The sequence below is a fragment of the Enhydra lutris genome, unplaced genomic scaffold, assembly GCF_002288905.1.
Source record: "Enhydra lutris kenyoni isolate GAN:26980312 unplaced genomic scaffold, ASM228890v2 scaffoldscaffold13, whole genome shotgun sequence".
NCBI classification, from domain to species: Eukaryota; Metazoa; Chordata; class Mammalia; order Carnivora; family Mustelidae; genus Enhydra; species Enhydra lutris.
The window spans coordinates 3,038,076-3,059,014 of NW_019154097.1; the positions used below are offsets into that span (position 1 = coordinate 3,038,076).

The 20,939-nt window shown below is 54.5% G+C and overlaps 2 protein-coding genes across 2 annotated transcripts in view; one reads left to right on the top strand and one right to left on the bottom strand.

Moving 5' to 3' along the window:
• The window catches only part of LOC111145979 (dynein axonemal intermediate chain 1), a 59,027-nt gene extending 41,426 nt beyond the window's left edge, over nucleotides 1–17,601 (top strand). The window contains exons 13-20 of the mRNA XM_022501329.1: nucleotides 4,483–4,730; nucleotides 9,472–9,561; nucleotides 9,671–9,758; nucleotides 10,357–10,436; nucleotides 11,629–11,777; nucleotides 11,886–11,985; nucleotides 14,127–14,312; nucleotides 17,270–17,601. Of these exons, the coding sequence (XP_022357037.1) occupies nucleotides 4,483–4,730; nucleotides 9,472–9,561; nucleotides 9,671–9,758; nucleotides 10,357–10,436; nucleotides 11,629–11,777; nucleotides 11,886–11,985; nucleotides 14,127–14,312; nucleotides 17,270–17,368 (1,040 nt within the window). The 3' untranslated portion in view covers nucleotides 17,369–17,601. The remainder of the gene's footprint in view (nucleotides 1–4,482; nucleotides 4,731–9,471; nucleotides 9,562–9,670; nucleotides 9,759–10,356; nucleotides 10,437–11,628; nucleotides 11,778–11,885; nucleotides 11,986–14,126; nucleotides 14,313–17,269) is intronic.
• A 62-nt stretch (nucleotides 17,602–17,663) lies between these two features.
• LOC111146339 (energy homeostasis associated) lies at nucleotides 17,664–19,697 on the bottom strand. Its single transcript, XM_022501854.1, has 2 exons — nucleotides 19,457–19,697; nucleotides 17,664–18,460 (listed from the first exon to the last, which is right to left on the bottom strand). Exon 2 carries the CDS (start codon nucleotides 18,301–18,303, stop codon nucleotides 18,073–18,075), a length of 231 nt encoding a protein of 76 aa, XP_022357562.1. The 5' UTR covers nucleotides 18,304–18,460; nucleotides 19,457–19,697; the 3' UTR covers nucleotides 17,664–18,072.
• Nucleotides 19,698–20,939: the final 1,242 nt, after the last annotated feature.

Below are 20,939 nucleotides of genomic sequence, written 5' to 3' on the forward strand. Positions count from 1 at the left end.
TAAACCTGCTGGGCTAAGTCATGCTCACTCCATCCTTTGTGGAGCCTTTGGGGCAGGCTGAGGAAAAGGCCCGTGCATGACTACCTGTAATAATGACATACAGGTAGAGACGAGCAGAGGGGGCCCACACGAGGAGAGGCTGAATGATCTGGAAGGCTTCCTGGAGAAGGGCAAGGGCATAAAGTGGAGCTAAGGCCAGGTGTGCAGCCCTCTCCCTCTGTCTCAGAGTCACAGACTGGGTGGTTTCTCTCTTCCTCCCCCTCCTCCTTTTCTTCTCTCTTTCCTTCTTTCCCTTCCTCTTTCTCTTCCTTTGTTCCTCTGCTCCTTCTACCTGGCCACATTGACTTACTGAAATCCTGAAGCCTGGAGGAAACTGGAATTCCTCACTGGCCCCAGACTTCAGAGTCTCTGTCTCTTTATATAATGGAGTGTGGGGTTGGGGCTCCCATCTGTGTCATTGGACTCTCCAGTCCTACTTTGAGGAACCAGGGAGTCTGTGGTATTCAGGACAAAATACCCCAGGGCTCAGAGCCCAGGGCTCTGTAAGCCTTGAGCCTGATGGGATTCTAGTCTCCACTGGAAACTGAAACACTCTAGATGACCCCTTGATGCCAGTGTTGTGTTGGGACTCCCGGTGGGTGGCATCGTACTGGGAATGTTGGAGAGCTGAGCAATGATGTACTATGCTGCTGGTGACCTTGTTGGTGATATCATACTGGATATGCTGGATCGCTGGGCAATGATGACTAGACAAATCACTAGGACTGTGGGTTACCTGAGTGATGATATCATGTGGGGAGTCCCCAGTGACTTGAATAGTGATGTCATTTTAGGACTTCTGGAAGACAAGATGATGATCTCATGCTGGTACTGTTGGAGATTTGGGCTATGATGTCACACTGGGTGTACTCAGAGAATGAAGTAGGTCTCACAGGTGCCACTGGAGTCAGCCCTGTGATGAGAACATCATAGAATAAGATGGAGTGGAGAGGAAGCCCCAGTTAAATGAGAGTTTTCTGTGTTTTCCTGCTGTGGTTTGGCAGACAGAAACTTGGATCAGAATTCAGGAAACAGGGGCGCCTGGGTGGCTCAGTGGGTTAAAGCCTCTGCCTTCGGCTCAGGTCATGATCCCAGGGTCCTGGGATGGAGCCCCGCATCGGGCTCTCTGCTCAGTGGGGAGCCTGCTTCCTCCTCTCTCTCTGCCTGTCTCTCTACCTACTTGTGGTCTCTATCTGTCAAATGAATAAATTAAAAAAAAAAAAATTCAGGAAACACATAGTCTAGCCATGATTAGAAACTGTGATCTTGGGGCGCCTGACTGGCTCAGTTGGTGGAACATGATACAAGACTCCTCATCTCAGGGTTGTGAGTTCAAGCCCCATGTTGGGTATAGAGCTTACTGAAAGAGAGAGAGAGAGAAAGAAAGGGAAAGGGAAAAAGAGGAAGGAAGAAAGAGAGAAAGGAAGGGAGAAAAGGAGGAAGGAAGGGAGGAAGGGAGAGAGAAAGGAAAGGAAAGGGATGGAATGGAATCATGATCTTTATGTTAGGAGGGCTCATTTGGTTGCAAGTAAGAGGCCACCAGGGGTGGACTAAGAAGCAGAGGCTCATTGTCGGGTTGCATGTGGCCTGGGAATTCAGGCAGGACCTAAGGACTTAGTGTAACTGATTGCTCTCTGTGTCCCTGTCTCTTGAAGTCCATGCTTCTCCCTACCAGAAGTCTCCCCATATAGTTTGTGACTGCCTTGTCCCTTACACATTCTCTAGTCCAGATTCTGGAGAGACTGGACTGGCTTTGCCAGTCGCCACCACCCCTTAGGTCTGCTTTCCCCTTCCTTTCTCCACCTCCACATAAAGACCAGATCAGTGAGGTATAACTTCAGCTATAAACGAAATACTGCACGAGGCAAACACCATGTGATTGGTCTGAAGGAGCCGGGCACATGGTTTCCTCTCTTCTGGTCCCAGTTTACCCATCTATAAAAATCGGGAGCCAAAGCCCCAGCCTCTAATCTCAGTGGTCCTGTGAGCAGGTCAGAAATGTCCTTACTACGGAGTTATTAATCTAGCCTAGGGTTTCTTACCCTCTTTTCTAGTTTCACTGGTCATGAAGACTGTATGCATGCAGGGTTGGGGGGGTCACTGCTGTCCCTTGAGGGGACAGGTCCTGTGCCACAGCAGGACCAAGTGTGAGGGTCATACCCGCCTTGGCCCCTTGGTGAAATAAGAGGAGCATCTGAGTCCCCAGCCCAAGAGTCAGTCACCGCCTACTCACCCTTCCATTCGCTTGTTTGCTTGCCCACTCCCCTGCCCACTCAGCCTCTGCCAGACTTGCCCAGCATCGAGGACAGACTGCACATTAAGGGCATCGGTAGATCCCCAGTGTCCTGGCGGTTACCACTCCCTACCCCATGAGGGTCTGTCTCCTAGCACTCGGCGCTGCTGGGGGCCCGCCCACATCTCCAGTGGAGTGTCTCTGTCCCTGCCAGGGTCCAGCCCGATGGGAGGCCCAGTCAGGTGTTCAGGATTTGTGGGATGAACAAAAAGAGCTACAAATGACTCTCATTCTGCCCAGTTCGAGCCCTTTGCGATCTGGGGGGGACCGACACCTTCCTTCAGCAGCTGCAGATTTCTCCCTTATAGGCTCAGCCCTCAGGGCCCACCCAGGATGAGCCCTACAGGGTGAGGGATGGCCAGCTCCCCACACCATCTGAAGGCCTGTTCCTACTGGCTTTGAGGTGGCGTCAGACATAGGGTGACCCACCTGGCTCTGGAAGCCGCCAGTTCCTCCTCTTCGTGAGAGACTTGCTTTCTCCAGAGCAGAAACACTTTCCCTCCTCAACCACTGTGTGCCCTTCCCAGGGCTCCAGTTGGATCCTGCACCTTCCACTTGGGAAAGCAACTCCCTCCTGGCACATGAAACCTCCTTTGCGAGGTTTCCCATAGAGAACTGCTCTGGTAGGCATGCCAGCTTGTCTCAGTTTCCAACTCGACCCACCGAAGGCCAGTCTAGCTCCTGGCTGCATCCTGCTCTCTAGTCCTGGCTCCCAGTAAACACCATTTGCAGAGTGCCTGGGGTGGGACTATCTGGTAACTGGGTCCGAACGCATCCCCAGAGCCCAGGGAACACAGCCCAGGTACCTACTCCCTCGAGTAAGGGGCAGCATTAGAAATAAGACAGAGGGGTGCTGGGGGTGGGGGCACAGTCAGTTGCACGTGGGGCTCTTGGTCTCCACTTAGGTCATGATCTTAGGGTCATGAGATCAAGCCCCACACTGGGCTCCGTGCTGAGCACACAGTCTGCTTGGGATTCTCTCTCCTTCTCCCCCTGCCCTTCTCACTTATGCTCACTCTCTGTCTCAAAATAAGTAAATAAATCTTAAGAGAGAGAGAAGAAAACAAAAAGGAATAAGACAGAAAGAATGACTCAGCCAAATCAGTCAGTGTGGGGTGGCCTCCCTGTTTTTCCCATTCATGGGCTCAAGACCTCAGGACAAGCCACTTTGTCTGGAGGGCCTAAGGCCTGCAGTAGCCAGGGGTAAAAGAGGTCCCCTGGCGGGGGAGGAGAAGGGGAGAGAGCTATCCTCTCAGGTGGAAGTTTCCCTTAGCAGAGGGTCCCCAAGATGGGGAGGTGCTCTAGACTTCCTCCTCTTCTGAGTGCATGAAGGGTCCTGGACTAGCGGAAGCAGGAAGGCTGGACTTGAGGGCCGGGTCAGTTTTCTGTTCGGTAACTGCTGTATCAGGATGGGGGCGCCACATGAGCAGAGGATGCAAGAGAGAGGGAGGCTGTCCTCTGACATGGGGTGGGCAGGGAGCAGGGCCTCTGCTGAGTGGTCCTCGCTATTGATCACCAAAAGCTGTGCTGAGGCCAGAAGGGTGATACAGCGGCCTGTGGAAGCCTGGCTGGCCTGCCTGGGACTTCTCAATTCTGGGAGCGGGCCCAGGCTAGCGTGCAGGCTGCAGCTGGGGACCATGGAGGCCATGGAAGGGTGTGGGAAGGTGCACATAGCTGGCTAGTTTGACAACCCACAGGGAATTCCATGTTAGTCCAAACCGAGCTCCTGTCCTGGGCTGGGCTGGGGAACACACGGGCATCATCCAGGCATCGAAGGACAGCCATCTGCCCCTGCGTGGGGCTTCCGAGCCCTCTCTGAGGTCACTGCTTCTTCCCAAGCCCATGCACATTCTTCACCTAGCACAACTTTGAGCCTGCCTCCCTCCTTCCTGTACCCCAGGGACAATGGAGAGAATGATTGTTCATCCCTCAGATAAGCCTGGTGACCTTATTCTCCTGGGAACCCTAAGAAGGAGGCAGCCCAGTGTCTTGCTTCTATTTCTGAGACAGAGAAGCTGAAAGCCAGAGGGGAATCTGCCCTCTCTGGAGAGCCCAGTGGCAGGTCCCCTGGGTAGGTGGGGAGGGGCAGGGGCTGCGGAATCCTTCCACCACAGCCACAGCCCGGCATCTTCCCCATCTTCCCGGGACAGATGACTTCATGAAGCAGAGCCGGGGCATGCTCCTGCTGTACAGCCTGAAGAACCCCAGCTTTCCCGAGTACATCTTCAGCAGTGAGAGTGGCATCATGTGTCTAGACATGCACGTGGACCACCCTTACCTGGTGGTGGTGGGCCACTACGACGGGAACGTGGCTATTTACAACCTCAAGAAGCCCCAGTCCCAGCCGTCCTTCCGCAGCTCAGCCAAGTCCGGCAAGCACACGGACCCGGTGTGGCAGGTCAGCCCTGAAGCAGGGTGGGAGACACCAGGCGGGAACCCCTGAAGGAGGGACCTTGGGGTGGACCGGCCACAGGCAGGGGGATGGGGATGCCAGGTACCAGCTTAGAAGTCAAGGAGCTGGGTGTACGAAGGGGCAGAGAGGGGCGGTAGGGGGCAGTCGGGAGGTGAGGGGTCTGCCACTGTGGACCTGCTATCAGGAGGGCCCCTCTCTCTGCTAAGGCTCTATTAGGTACAGCAGGCAGGAACTCGTAGCCCATGGCTGGAAGACTTGAAGGCCTGACCCAGAAGGCCTCTGCTGAGTCTGTCAATTGCACCAGTTCCTGTGTGTGGGCTTCCTCGACTCCCCACTGGGGCTCTCCTCTGCCATCTGGGCTACATTTGGGGCAACTCCCAGACAGAGGTTGGTGCTGCCAGTTTGCCTGCCCTCTGGGCAGGGCCATAAGGCCTGGTGGGTGAGGTCTGTCCTCGAGGCCTCTCTGTAGCATCCTTCTTCTCCAGACAGGCATAGGATGGGACCATTAGCCTGACACTGGAGCTAGAATTCACCCTGTGTCTCCCATCTTATTGCACTGGGAGTGGATTTCACGTTTCATCTTCAGAAAGTCTCCTAGCTCTGGCCTTGCAGAACTTTCCTTACTGTATTTCGAAACCCCTCTCCTTCTGAGGCTGCAAACCCTTTCCCACTGGCAGGACTGGGCAAATCTAAGAAGGAATTTCTGCCTTAAGTTTCTCACAGTCTCTGGAGTCATCAGATAATGCCAGGACTCTGTCTTCCCATCTTTCTCGGCCCTCTGCCCTGAGAGTCTCCAGGCAGGCTCTGCACCCCTGCCTTCCTGGCCCTGAGCTCCCTGTCATGTGGACACCTGCCCTAGGCATGGGCTCTCAGCTCTCAGGCAGCTCAGCTCCCTGAGCAGAGAGGAGACTGTCCAGGCACAGAGGACACGGTGCCCTCTCTGCTTTATCCTTTACCCAGAGCTAGGATACAGAGAGGGAGGCACTCCCTCCCATGAGACATCTCCCCCCTGCTCTCCACCAAAGCAGGGACCAAAGCTCACAGTCTCAGGTGTTCTCTCCCCTGAAAAATCCCACCTTCCCATTCATCACCTCCAGGCACACAAAGGTCTCAAGACCTGAGGAGGATGTCTGCAGAGACTTTAAAGAACCAAGAGAGGAGAAAATACCTGCTTTGATAAGACTAAACCAGTAGCAGGCCTGCCCCTGTTCTCCTAGCTCAGATAGCTAAGAACATCTCTGATTGGCCTGACCACCCTCCTCAAGCCCAGGAGAGGGCAAGGGGCCAAGGCCAACCATCCTGCCACCACTCTCTGTGTTCTCGGAATCAAATAGCAGGTTGGGAAAGAAATGAGACATGCAGAAGGCATGCTATTGCTTTCATTGGGTGGGCGCCAGAGAGACTGGAACCCACCTGGACAGAGATGGCCTTTTGCTGTCCCACCAATCTTTTGAGGAAACAGGGCTAGTGCCTTTGCCTTTGGAAAACCAAAGACTCAAGAGTTCTTGGGGGGCTCCTGGCTTGTGACATGGGAGGGGCTGCCTGGCGCTCGCTCACTCACTCACCGACTTCCTGTTCCCTTTTTGCCTCCAGTTTCCTCCCCCTTTCCTCATTTTTTTGTCCATTCAGTGATTCCTCTGTGTGCTCCTTTGGGAGCTGAGGGTGCTTAAGGGCTTGGTCCCTGGGGTTCCTAGCGGGGAGATGAGCACCACCACGGCTGAGCAGGACAGGGCAATACGCTAACTGCGAAAGAGGGCTCCTGTGGGCTCTGAGGAGGGACAGGAAGGACATGGAGATTGTCCAAGGCAGGGAGCAGGGGAGGGGGCCCAGCTCTTCCCAGAGGAAGCAACTGAATTGTAAGGGATGAGAAAGCACTCGTTAATGACAACTAAATGTAATATGAGATCCTAAAACACAACAAAAAAGGATATTAGGAGGAAACCAAGAAAATCAAATGAAGTCTAGATTTTAGTTGAAAAGAAAAAAGACATTATGAGTTAGATAAGGAAGGGTACAAAGGGGTGTCAGGCGGGGTGGCCGTGGGGAACAGCATCTGGTGCGCAGCGGGAGAGACAGGGAGGATGGCGCAGAGCAGAGGGAAGCAGCAGCACCCCATGAGCGAGCCTCTCCAGCAAGGAGGAAGCCTGCCCTGTGTAAGTCAGGGGTTTCTAGTAAAGTGCTAGTACAGAAACCCAATACCTCAGAGGTGGGAATGGGGCTGCTCTGGTGAATCAGGGTCCTGCTTGCTTGAGGGTTCCCTGTTGTCACTCCCTCTGTCCTCAAAGGTACTTTCATAAGCTTCCTAAGAACTCCCTCCAGCGTGGTTTGAAAATGGCTGCCGGACCATCAGAGAGTTTGGCGCAGAGAAGTAACACAGTCACGTGTGTGTCTTAAGCGATGTCCTCTCACGGCAGCAGGAGAAACTTTGAAGCCTAAGCTACAGCAGGGACAGTGGAGATAGAAATAAGAAGGTATGGTGAGCGCTCTGAGGCAGTAAAATCAATAGAAGGAAACTAGATGGATATGAGAAAGGGGAAGAATTGCTGCTGCTCCTTGGGACTCCACCCAGGAGAGGCCCCAGGGAAGTGGGAATGACAAGGAGCAGCAGATTTGGCCAGAAATTAATACAAGAAGCCAGAGGAACACCTACAATTAAAAGAAGCCAGAGGAGGTGTCCTGCAGACAGTGGCCTGTGTAAGCCTGGAGCTTAGAGGAAAGCTAAGCTGGTAAACCTACTCAGAGACATCAGAGTCTAGGTCCTTCTTAAGGGACTGTGTCTTGGGGGAGCCCGGAGAGGTTATGTTGGATCTTAAATGCCAGGCCGAGGCAGAAGGACTTTGTTCTGTTGGCAGCTGGGAGCCATGGAAGGTTTTGGAGCCAGGGAGAGAACTGTCTAATCAAAGGGGACTAGGTTCCTAGCCCATGGCCCAGGCTACTGCTGAGGGAGCCCATCGGGGTAGCCCAGCCCTGTTCAAGCCCCACCGTGAAGCCTCAACCAGCAACACTCTGTGGGGGTGTGTGTATGTTCGGTGCTATACTGGGGAAGGGAGCAGGCAAGGATAGATGAGCAGAGACTGGGGGCAAGCAGGTCTGCCCCAATCAGATAAGGCAGAAGAGAAGGAATCAATCAAGCAGGCTCCATCTGCTCCTTACCGCCTACTTCCTGGGCATTCATTCATTCATTCTCTGAAACCCACTTACCACCTCCCCACCCCCCTTTATTCCTACCCTCCCACCTCCACCCCTGGAACTCATGTGTGACTTGTACACACACACACACACACACACACACACACACACTCGCTCACTTGCAAAAACACGCAGCAACCCCCATTGGGCATCAGGCTGCTAAGTGGGGTGTGAACTACAATTTCCATGCCTGCCCTCGGCTGCTCATTAAACACTTCCCTTTGTAGCTCCCTAGCGCCTCTTACAGCCTGGCCTTTGACACCCCCATCTCCTCCCCTCTTTAAAGAGACTATCTTTACATAGAAGGAGAAGTGGTCCCAGTGTAAGAGCTGGCTCTGACTTATACCTCAGAGGCTCTGTGGTATTCTGGGCCCCCCAGTGAAAAAAAGAGCCAGCTGCCTCGACAGGCCCAGGCAGGACTGGGCCCGCCCTTCTGTAGCTCTGATCAGCCAGGCTGGGGGGGGGTTGGCTGGGGACAGGCCATCTCCTCTCCCCCAGCCACACCCCTCAACAGCCATGGTGGCAGCTGTGGTCACATGCAGCGGCAGTGGGTTCTGTCCTCCCTCACCGGGCCCCTACTTGTGACAGGGGGAAGGGACAGCGTCCCGGCATGGGAGGTCGGGAAGGAGCTGAAGAGTGGAAAGCTCTGGGCACCCAGCCCCACCCCAGCTCTCTGGGACAGGACTTGGCCAGGCCTCCACATCTGGCAACAGAAACTTGAGCCTCAAGCGTGTCATCTTCAGAAGACAACAGCTCTGTCTCCAAAACACTTTCCCATATGTTTGCCTCCAGCCCGGAGAAGATGGGTGGGGCACGATTATTAACCCCGAGCAGCAGATGGAGAAAGGCAGCTCAAAGCTGAGATTTGGGAGCAAGCTTCTGGGAGCAGGAGCTGGTGGTGAAGTGAAGGCGGAAGCCAGAGAGAATGCCTAGAGAAAGGCCAACCTGGAAGAAGAGGGCACCCCCGAAGCAAACAGGGGAAAGCCCCTGCAGAACCTCAGCCCTCCCACGTCCTGGGGTGAGGGGAATAAGGAGGAAATTCGCTGACATTTACTGTACCTTTACCAGTTGCAGTGTTCTCACATCAGGGCCTCCTGTTCAGTGTCTCTCCTTTAACACTTACAACACACCTGTGCTACTACAGTTCCTGTTTTACAAGTGAGGAAACTGGTTGATGGACCCTGTTCTTTCCAGGCCTGTCCATGAGGAGGATGAGCCCAGAGACGCCCCCTTCCCTCTGCAACTGGCTCCTGGAACCCAACCCAGGGAGGAATTTGGCACCTCCACTGCCAAACCCGTGGATTAGGGCGGTGCCCCGAGTTGGCACAGTTGCCCCAGGATGGTCAGGGAGAGAGGGGTGAGAGACATAGAGATGGGTGGAAGGAGATAGGGAGGACCAACTGTGGGACTCTGGGAAATGGGCTCCCAGAACCTGCTTCTGAAGCTCCCACGGATTCTCGAGGGAGCCCTGCTCAGCTCCCAGCCCTAAGTCAAAGTCCTGGTAGGGTCCCGCAGCTCACAGGTTGGGACGTTTCAGGTCAAGTGGCAGAAGGATGACATGGACAACAACCTCAACTTCTTCTCTGTGTCATCTGACGGCAGGATTGTGTCTTGGACCCTCTTGAAGGTACCTGTTTCCCAGAAAGGGTCAGAAAGGGTGGAGAAGGGGAGTGGGGGGGATCAAAATGGCAAAGGTTGCCCACCCAAGGACCCTCCCTTATCCCTTCTGACGGCAGAGTGAGCTGGTTCACACGGATGTCATCAAGCTGAAGGCGGAGGGCAACACCACAGATGGCCTCAACGGGTTGCAGCTACACACAGTGGGTAGGAACCCCAGCCCATTCACATCCAGGCCTGACCACTCAGGCCCCACAAGGGTCAGAGATGGTGGCCCTCCCTTAGAGCAACCACTCCCTCCCCCACTGGAGCCTGGCCCTGCCCTCCCTGTCCCAGGGCTTGGCCATTCGCAGACCCTCCGGATTTGTGCAGATCCCATCCCTGTTTGCAGACCCTTGTTTCTGTTTATGCAGATCAGGTGCTGTGATACAGATCCATTCCTGTTTATGCAGATCAGGCCCCTATTTACCCAGATCCTGTCCCTGTTTACTCAATTCCTACCCTGTTTATGCAGAGTATATCCCTGTTTGCACAGACCATGTCCCTGTTTGCAGACCCTATCCCTGTTTACCCTGACCCTGACCCTGTTTAAATCAATCCCTGCCTTGTTTACCCAGGCCCCATTCCTGTCTGCAGAAGCCTTGGCCGTTTGTAGAGTCCCAACTGCCTGAGACAGGCAGCAGGCCTGACGGCCCGTTTCTGTTTGGCTGCCTGGCCCCAGCCCGTGTAGGAGCTGGGGCTCAGGCTGTCACTGGGAGCCTCCCTCCCAGAACTCGGCTAAAGTCACTCTACCTCTTCTCCCAAGGCTGTGGCACCGCCTTTGACTTCCACAAAGAGATTGACTACATGTTCCTAGTGGGCACAGAGGAGGGAAAAATCTACAAGGTGAGGCAGTTCTGCCCCCTGCAAGCTTCTTCCAGGGCTGCTTAGACCCAAGAACCATGGGACTCGATCCTTCTCAACAGACCCTATTCTGATAGGGTTAGTCAATTCTAGAAAGCTTCTTGGGAGAAGTTAATGTAGTCTTGACTTGCTTGGGTGGCAGGAAGATGGGATGACTGCAGAAAAGGGGATGAAAATCTAGAGGTTGACTTTAGCCCCCTCTGGGCCTTCCCTCTCTTCCTAGGAGTAGAAGAAGAAGACAGGGGAGTTGGGGGTGGGGGGAGTTGGAACATTTCGAGAAGACTTCCTGGAGGAGATCTGAACTTCAGCGAGCTCTGAAGGCTGGGTAACAGAGAAATTTCTCTCTGAATCCTGGATGTGTTCCAGCCAGTAGGATGGAACTTCATGGCCAGTTTCTGCAAGGCCTCAGTGTTAGTAGGTGAACGTCCTTCTGAACCTCCATCCATCCAGAAATAGCTTGCTGCAAGCTTTTCTTGTGCTCAAAGACTCAGAATGTTAATTACAGGCAGCCTCCCAGGAGCCCCTGAGGCCCAGCAGGAGCTGGTCTGAATGCAAAAGAGGTCCCCAACCCCCTCTACACCCATCCCAATGGCAGCTGTGGGAGAGGCAGGAGGGGCATGTCACTAGTCAGTCACACTGTCTCTTGGAGGGAGAGGGAGGGGCATGCTGGGCAGGCAAGAAACCCAACGGGAAATCATGAGATTGGGACTTGCTCCTGGCTCTGTACCTACTCTAACCTGGGCAAGGTGAGATGTTTATTACTACTTCAAGGATTTGATCTGTGGGCTGTGAGTGGCCCCAGGGCTCTGCCCCTAGGCTTTGGCCTGGACACAGGCTAGGCCACACACCTCCCCTCCCCCTGCCCACCCCCAGCCCCTGCCTGGACCTGCTCTGCCTGGACTCCTGCTTGGACTGGAATCCTCTGGGGAGACTACAGCACTATCTCTCCCCCTCCAGGAAAACACCCTAGCCCAGTAAGCCCCTCCTTTCTCTCTGGCCATGTTGAGGGCACAGAGAAGAACGGCCAGCAGCTTGGGCCCAGCTCAGCAGTGACAGTGATGTGGGGACAGGAGTCTTAGGTTCTGACTCTCGGGGCCCCCAGGGAAGTGGTAGCTGCTGACCTCTCTCTCATTCCTGATCCCTGATGCTCCCACCACCCTCACTGTTGCCCCAGTGCTCTAAGTCCTACTCCAGCAAGTTCCTCGATACCTATGATGCCCACAACATGGCAGTGGATGCTGTGTCCTGGAACCCATACCATGCCAAGGTCTTCATGTCCTGCAGCTCCGACTGGACTGTGAAGATCTGGGACCACACCATCAAGTGAGAGAGACATGCCCTTCCTCACAGCCCACTGTGGGCTGGGGCCTGTGGGGCTCTAGCACTGTGAGGCCTCTGCGTGATGAACTGCCCACTCCTCCACCCCTGCAGGACCCCGATGTTCATCTACGATCTAAATTCAGCTGTGGGCGATGTGGCCTGGGCGCCGTACTCTTCTACTGTGTTTGCAGCAGTCACCACTGATGGGAAGGTGAGTGTCCCCTTCTGAGCCTCTACTAGAGAAAAGATGACTATCTCAGAGTCTCCCTCCTGGAGAGCCCGTGCAGTGCCCTGATCAGGTAGGGGAAGGTGAGACATAAGGACTCTGTATTCTCAGGGAGTAGCCCAGCCAGGGCCCTGTCAAAAGAGGAATCATTCATCCCATGAGGCCTTGCAGAGAGAATGGGGCTGTTCATCCTGAAGGACAGAACCCTCTGGGGGAGAAGATGCCGTGAGGAGCAGTTATCTTCTCTGATGGCCCTGAGGAGGGAGCTACAGGATGGCTGGGGCAAGCCTGATGTAAGGAAAAGTTTCCGAACCCGAGTTTATCTGGGATTGAAATAATGTCTAAAAGGTAACAAGTTCCCCATCCCTGGGAATATACAAGTAGGGTCTAAGGAAGGAAGATGGGAGGGGTCTGTGCAACACGGAGAATTGGTAAAAACTCAGAAACAAATGTTTTTTAATGAAATTCTTGGATGCAAATCCATTTTTCCTTATGGCCTTTGATATAACCGAAGAGGAAGCCCCTCAGTCACCTATTTGCAACCAGATATTTACTAAGGACCGACTATGGTGCCCAGCGCCAGGGCAGGGCCTGGTGCTTCCAGTCCCTGCAGTTCTAGAGCTCACATTCTGTGAAGGGAAAGGGACACAAAGCAACCACAAAATTAGCATTAAGTGCTAGGCAGAGATGAACAGAGGAATATGTGTGGACACAGTGTTCATAGCAGCATTATTCCTAATAGCCAAGAAGCTGAACGACCCAAATGTCCATCAACTGATGAATGGATAAACAAAATATGGTATAGCTAAAAGGGTCACTATCAAGAATAATAGGGAATGAAGTATCAGGTACATGCTATAACATTGCTGAACTTGAAAACATGCTAGCATAAGAAGTCGGTCACAGAAGACCACACACTGTGTGATTCCATTTATATCAGTCTAGAATCGGGAAAACTACAGAGACACAGAGTAGATTTGTGGTCGCTTAGAGCTGGGGGTATGGGAGAACCCAGGAAGTGACTGTTAATGGTACGAGGGTTCTTTTGGGGTGATGAAAATGCTCTAAAACTGGCTGTGGTGATGGCTGCATAACTGTGAGTATACCAAAACCGAGAATTGTATACTTTAAGTGGGTAAATGTTTTTGTATGTGAATTATATCTCAATAAAGCTATTATATTTTTTAAGAGAGAAAAGGAGTGATGTAAAAAGAAAGGACAGGGCAGCTTCTTAGAGTGTTCAAGGAGAGCTTCTTCAAGAGGTGACATTCAAGCTGAGAGCTTCAAACGACAAGATCTAGCCAGGCGAAGATGGGGAGAGGCATTCCCGACAGGGGGAAGAGCTAGTGCAAATGCCCTGAGGTGAGAATGAGCTTGAAGGGGTTTCAGGGACCCACAGGCAAGTGTGGCTGGGTCTAGGAAGCAAAGGGGAGAACGCAGGAATAAGAGTAGAGAGTGGAGAAATCTGGAGTAAGGAATCTGGATTTTATATATACTGTCAAGGGAAACTACTGGAGCATTTTAGATCATTTAAAGCTAAGTTCTCGTGGCTGCATGGAGGCTGGATGGTAAAGGGGCAAGAGTGAAAGCAGAGAAACCAGTCAGGACACTGCCACAGTTGTCCAGGCAAGAGTTACTAATGGTTTGGACTCAGGGAATGGTAAAAATAAGATGAAACATTTGTCAGAGGGCCTTGCGTATATTATTAACTGGTATAAAGCCTGCCTCTACCACTCACTGGCAAGTTACCTTTAAGAGCCTCTATCTCCTCATTTATAACTAGGGATGATAATAGAACCTTCCTTACAGAATGTCTGTGATGATTACTGGGTGGTACAACTGCATAACATGCTTGCCCAGAGTCTAGTACATAGTAAGTGTTGAGTAAATGGCAGATGCTATTATTGTTAATTCTGCATAGACTTAAATTTTCTCCCATTCTTCATTCATTCCCTCAACCACAGGAAAGACATGATCAGAGACACAAATCCCCTCTCCCACTGCCTCCAGCTCCAGCATGCTATGCTTCTGTTGTGTTTCCTCAGAAAGCCCAAGTGCTGGTTTTTCTGAGGTGTAGGACAGGGGCCCTGTTATCCTTGAGTGTGCCGACACCAATCTCTCCACAGACCCATGTGTTTGACTTGTCTATCAACAAGTATGAGGCCATCTGCAGCCAGCCCGTGGTGGCCAAAAAGAAGAACAAGATCACCCACGTGCAGTTCAATCCTATCCATCCCATCATCATTGTGGGTGATGACCGTGGGCACGTCATCTGCCTCAAGCTCTCACCCAACTTGCGCAAGATGCCGAAGGTACAGGCTTGGGTAGTTTGGGCTGCTGTGAGAAGTCAAGTCTCCAAGATGGTGGGGGTTGAGAGAAAGGGGAGGAGCCAGGGGGTGGTCCCCAGCTTTCTGGCCTGGAAAACCCAGGGTCAGGGTGATGTCATTGCCCAAATATGGAGCACGGGAGATGCAGGTTTGTAGAGAGACAAAGAGATCAGTTACCTGTGGAGCTTCCAGGTGGAGGCATCCTGGTAAGGAGGCGTCTACATGAGTCCAAAGCCTGGAGAAGCACATAGACATCATTGGCTTATTTGGTGTAGATCAGGTTACCCAAGAAGGGGACTTGGGGCTTAGTCACTGCTCCATTGGCTGGGCTTACACAGGGCCTCAGCCCCAGTGGCCCCTGAGCTGGGAGCTGTGGGTCCACACAGGGAAGAATGTGAAAAGGAAAAGGGGTAACTAGGTCAGCATCTAGGCAGCCTTATCAGCTATGGTTCCTTTCTGGGATTTGTACTGATCTGGAGACCCTGCCCAGAGCCTAAGGCCCTGAAAACAAGCTATGGAGCCCAGAGCCAGGGCCTCAAAGTCTAGATCTCAGACCCAAGCATCCAAGCCTTCAAATCCAGAGCCCAGTCTTACCCATTTGAGTGCTAAGAGAAAATATGGAATTTGCTTTCTGCCACGTTCTGGGCCAGGATCAGAGCTGGGCCAGGGCTGGGCCAAGTTGCCCTGATGACTATACACCTCTTGGTTGCAGTATGAGGCACTTATTTGCCGTTTGAGGGAAGGGCAGGGCCCTGTCTCTTTCAACCACTGCTACCTGTTCCCCTATAACCTTACCAAAGCAGGGGTCACTGCCGCAGCCCTCTGGTACCTGCCTGGTCTCTTCCATACGGTGACCAGGAGAGGAGGTCTGGGAGTTTGGATGCGCCTGCAATTGTAGCCAGCTGGGGGAGGGGGTGGACTTGGCTATAAATAGTTGGAAGGCTGCTAAGCGCCTGCAGCTGTGGCCTAGAGGCTGTGGTGGGCTGGGGTGGGGTATGGGGGGGCGGGAGGAATAGCGGGGGTCAGGCATGGTCTGAAGTTCTTTGCTGAGCCCAGCTAGTTGGTTTCAAGGAGGGGGAAGGAGACAGCACAATTTGTGGAACAGATAAAATCTGCTCTTAATTTAGTGAGGAGAGAGACCCAAGTTTGAGCCGGCAGAGGCCGACAGCCCAGTGGGAGGGGCAAGGGTACACCCATCACACCTGGAGTGTGGCAGATCTGGGTGGGGCCTGCCCTGCCCACTCTGACACAGGGAGGCAAGGATGTCCCACGGTCCCAACTCCTCTCAGAGCAAAGATCAGCCATAGCTAAGAGAGCTGGGCTCTGTGTATCGAGGACCTTTATCTCTGAAGACCTAAGGCTATGGGTACCTGGAGAGCAGAGGACCTGAGTGGGCAATAGTTGGGGGCCAGTGCTTTGGTGGATTGGAGGTTTCCAGGCAATTGTCATCTGATCTTATCCGTAGCCAAGTGATTTGTGCCAAAGGAAGTCCTCAGGCATCCCTACTGCCCCTCCTCTTTGGGCTGCCATCTCCCTGCCCTTTCCAGGAGGGGTCTAGTCACAGAGGCCCAACTTCCTGACCCAGGAAGCTTCCTCTAATTGGTGTCAGAGCACAGCTTGTCAAAGGTCAAAGACTATCTTTCCCTCACTACAGTGTAGATGGGAAACTGAGCCTACAAAGGCAAGGGCCTTGCCCAAAGTCATAGAGGGAGTTAACGACAAAGCTGGAACTATAAGCCAGGTCCCACTAACTCCCAGGGGGTGGGGTGAGGCCAAAAAGAGAACAGTGACTTGATTTGGAAGGGAGAATAGTTAAAGGAAAAGGCATCTTTGTCCTCTGCCTAGAGAGTGTAGAGGTGATTTGGGTAGTGGCAAAGGCACTAGGCCACGAGGGGAGAGGGAGACAGATTTTGGAGCAGGTGCAGTGGTCACACCGGGAGGAAATCTGAGCTCTGCATGGTGTCAGCAGCGGGATGGGGCCAGGAAGGGGCCTGCTGGCCATGCACTCTCCTCTCCTCACAACCCAGGCCAGACCCAGGCTGGGCCCTCAGCAGGCAAGGCTGGAGCAGGTGCCAGTGAGCAGTGGGCACAGGTGGCTGAGAGGGCGGGAGAGGGGGGTGGATCTGGAGCAGAGGGAAGGCAGGAAATGGTAGCTGCCGCAGCCTAGCCCATACCCTGCTGCCTGGACATAAGGGAGGATGGGACTGGTGCTGGTCTGCCATGGAGCTCTTGGGACCTGTGAATGACACATACCCCAGTGTCCCAATGCTCTTTTTCTCAGGGCATTAGAGTGCCCTGTAGGCTGGGATGAGGGCTCATACATTTAGGTTCTTCTCTTTTGAGGGACAGTCCTAGCTTGAGACAACTGGAAACACATGGGATATTTCATCTGCCCTTCTGGGTCTCTTGACACCCTCCTCCACCCTGGGTATGTCTGAAACAGCAGGCCTGGCCCCAAATGTCACCCACTCCCAACTGACCTTAAAGTTTTGGTACAAGGTGAGGGTACCTGTGGCTTGGTCCACACCTGTCTCCCTCTGCAAACACATACCTCTTAGCTCCTCGTTAGGACTCAGCCAGGACCCCTCCTGTGGGACGGGTGGTCCCAACCTCAAAAGGTCTTACCTCTCCCCAGAGCTATAGCTCTCCTAGCCTGAAAGGCTAGTTCCTCTGAGGTTAGTGGGTAGACACCTTCTGCCACTCCTCCCAGCATCAAGACTGTTGATCTGAGATTCAGAGCTAGACTGGATGCTTCTCAGAGGCCCCAGCTGGGCTCAGGTCTCCTGAGTTGGGACAGGCAGGGATCCAGAATCCAACTGGCCAAGAGAGGGGCGGTACAAAGCTGGGGCAGGCTGGGCAGAGGAGGCAGAGCTGGGACCCAGAGAAAGGTGACCCATCCCTCACCATTCCTCCCACCCACCGTGTACTTCCACCCTCCACAGGAAAAGAAGGGACAGGAGGTACAGAAGGGTCCAGCTGTGGAGATCGCAAAATTGGATAAACTGCTGAACCTGGTGAGGGAAGTGAAAACCAAGACCTGAGGGCCTGGCCTCAGTCCCTGTCCCATTTTTCTGAACCTGTTACTTGTAACCCCTGACCCTGCACCCAAGCCCAGCCTTAGTACTCGGTATGTGACCCCACCCCTAACCAGGTCCCAGCATCTACCATCAGCACTCTACACTGGCCCTGATCCCAGCACCTCACCCCAGGACTTGGCCCTCAACCATTATCCTGTCCTACTTTGCACAAATAAACCTGCGTCTGGAAGCTCACCCTACACCTTTAATGTTGCTACCGCAGGGCCCTCAGGAAGAGGAGGAAATCTCAGGGTAGAGCCATAGTTCCATTTATTATCCAGCAAACAGTGGGAGGACCTGAGGAGGGGCCCAGCCTGGACGCCCTCCCGTTATTGCCATGGATTCCAGTTTGCTTCCCCAACCTCAAAGGCCTGGAGGCAACTGGCCTAGGGAGAGGTGGTCCCAGTCCCTGGCCCTCGGTATGGAGCAGAGTCGAGATGGCCCTGGCCCTAGCACCAACTCAGGAATCCCCACCCCAGGCCTGTCTACCAAGGGCCACCAGAGCTCCTCGTGGAGCCAGACTGGCTTGACTCTGGGCTGCTAGGTCCAGCTCCAGACAGGCTGGACTCTGGGTTCTGGACTCCAGGCTGGCTAGACCCTGGGATCCCGATTCCAGGCTCTGGGTGGGGCAGACTTAGGCCCCAGACTCCAGGCGAGGTGAGGGGCCTTCAGGGCTGCAGCAGGTAGCTGCCTTCATGGCTGGGCTTCTGGGGCGGGGGAGCCTTCTCAGGACAGGGGCCGGGGCTGGAGTTGGGACTGGATTCGGAGAGAGAGTCGATGTCCGCAGAGCGGGAATGGCAGGCCCAGCAGAGAATGACCCAGAGCAGCAGCAGCAAGAAGCCTACGAGGCCGTTGCAGACGATGGCAATGAGGGCCCCCTGGGATATGGCTGCCCCCATGACAGGCAGCACCCTCAGACCAGCACAGACCACGGGGCTGGCTGAATGGCAAGGCCCATGCCGAGGCAGAACTCCAGTACAGTTGGCCTTCCAAAGACGCTGTCCTGTCCACACTCAGTGAATCCTGGGCAGTGGATATCCACCTGCAGTCCTGAGCCTGTGGCAGGTAGAGAGCAGAGGAAAGGGTGGTGAGGAAGGGGTAGGGTGAGGCCTAGGAAGAGAGGGGTCTAGAGGAGAGTCCTTTCCCACATCTCTGGCTTCCCCAGCAGAGGAATCTGGGTCCCAACAGGTCTAAGTACCCCACAGAGGCAACGCCCCCATCCTCAGGCCTGGCTCTGGGCACCTGGACGGGGGTGCAGCCACAGTGGGGAAGCTGGAGTAGAGATCCTGTATCTCATTCTCCTGAGAATCGGTGGGCATGGCCTGGCCCTGCCCACCAAGCTTCCAGCTCTCAAAAGCACTGTATGAGTGGATGAGACCCAGGAAGCCCGAGGCCTTAGAGGATGGGGACTGTGACCAGCGCTGGTGTGGCCTGGGCACCTCCCCCTTCTCAGCACTCCAGCCAGCCAGCCCAGGAGACCTCCAGAGGTGCCAGCTCAGACAGAGGGAACTTTGTGGAGGCCCTGGCACGCATGTGTGGGTCTGTGTATCCAAGGCTGTGTACCTAGGTGTGCCTCTCTGTGAGACTGTCTCTCCAGGTCAGTTGTGTGTGTCTGTGTGTCTGGCTCTTAATCTTTCCGTTCCCTTGCCTAGATGTGTGCCTCTGCCTGGCATACCCACCTCTATGTTTGGGCAGCTGGCTTCTGTGTGCCTCTCTTTCTATCTGTCTCTGCGCGTCCCCATCTCTGAGTGTCTGAGTGTGTCTTTTCTCTCCCTGTCTATCTCTGTGTATCTCTGTATCGGTCTCTGTGTGTATGGGTCTCTTGTGTCTCTCGGTCTCTCTTTTTTGCCCTGCTGTATGTCACTCTGTCCCCGTGGACGTGTCTCTCTCCCCTTCTCCGTGGGGTCTGTCTCTGTAGTTCTGTGAGTCTCGTGTGTCTCTTTGTGTCTCTTTCTCCCCGGCTGTGCCTCTATGTCCCCAGGTGGGTCTGGGTCTCTTTACCTCTGTCTCTGGTTCTCGACCCCCGTGCCCATGGGGGGAGGGCCCCCTTACCTGAGTTGAGCCCGGTGCGCGCCCGCAGGGAGGGTCCGGGGCAGCGGAATGCTGGGCGCCGACTGAGACTCGGGAGCCTGCGGGCGCGGGGCGGGGGAGGGGGGGGCGGGAGGAGGCGGGCAGGGGCGATGTCCCCTCCCCCGGCCCTCCCCCTCGGCCTCGCAGCCTCCGCCGGCCGCTCCCGCCGCCGCGCGATCGGGGCGGCCTCTGCCGCGGGCGGTCTGCGGCGAGCCGGCACCTCCTCCCCCTGGGGCGGTGCCTCCTCCGCGGCCGCGGCTGCTCGCTAGCTCGTTCCGCGGAGTTCGGGCGGCGGCTGCGGCCGGGGCGCGGTGTTCGGCTAGGCTCGGCTGCGCTCGGCTACGTTCGACTACGTTCGGCTGGGCTCGGCAGGCAGCAAAAACAGCGGAGGACCTCGCTTCCTGGGAGGCGGGCGGCGGCCCGCGGCCAGTGGGCGGGTGGAGCCATCTCCGCGCCGCTGCCGTCATTCAATTGGCTAGCTGCGCCAGCCTCTCGGGCGATTGGTCGCATGCTGGGGTGGGGACTGGATCGCCCCTGGTGCAGGCGTGGGGCGGGGGCGAGAATAAGAGCGGAGGGGCTAGGAGGTCTTGATCCCTCTGGGGAAAGGGGTGGGAACCAGGCCCATCTACTCGCAGGGATTTCTTGCACCTTCAACACCTGGAAGAGCTGCACTTCCAACATCTGAGAAAGGCCTCTGGACCCTCATGCGTGAGGAGACTGCCCGTCCATATCTGCCTCTGCCCGCCTCTTCCAAGGGGAAAGGCCTTGGGTCCCCACATCTAGGAGGAGACTGAACGTCCTCATCTTGGAAGCCCCCCTAGACTTCTGCACAGCTACTGCCAGTGTCCCCACTTTAGAGGGTCTAAAGAGGTAGCTCTACATTCCCTGGCCCCAGGAGGTGTGAGCAGCTCTGCCAACACAAGTACTTTGGGCATATTTATTGAGTTCCTACTTGGTATTGGTCGCGGGTTCGTGCTTTGCTGCGCTGTAGGGGAGCCTAGGATAGAGAGTACCGGGGTATTCCGAGAGATCGGTCCGCCATGGCTGGGACAGGACCAGGCACGACTCCTAGAAGCTCCTGACTCTCTCCAACCTAGAATCTCTCCTAAGAAGAAGATCAGTTTGGGCAGAAGCTGTCAGGTAGGCCTTCCTACCCTATCTCATAGGTCAGTGACTCCTAAGTGTTCTGAACGGGACCCTTTTCTCATTCTACTCTACATAGTCTCCATGGATGCGCACATCTCTGAAGCTATGTCATGAAGACCCTCAGTGCTTCCCAAATCCAGCCTTACTTTATCTCTGGAATTCTAGCCATAGATCCAAATGTCTTCCAGAATCAGGGCGGGCGTTGATTCCTGGTTCTGCCATTTAACTAACTTTGTGGCCTTGGGCAAGTTACTCACCCTCTTTTAGCCTCAGCTTCTTCATCTGTAAAGTTGTTTAAGTAATAGCTACTGAAGGTAGC

Bases quoted from the DNA above. Each gene is read 5' to 3' on its own strand.
- LOC111146339 (XM_022501854.1), bottom strand. From the start codon at position 18,303: ATGGGGGCAGCCATATCCCAGGGGGCCCTCATTGCCATCGTCTGCAAC.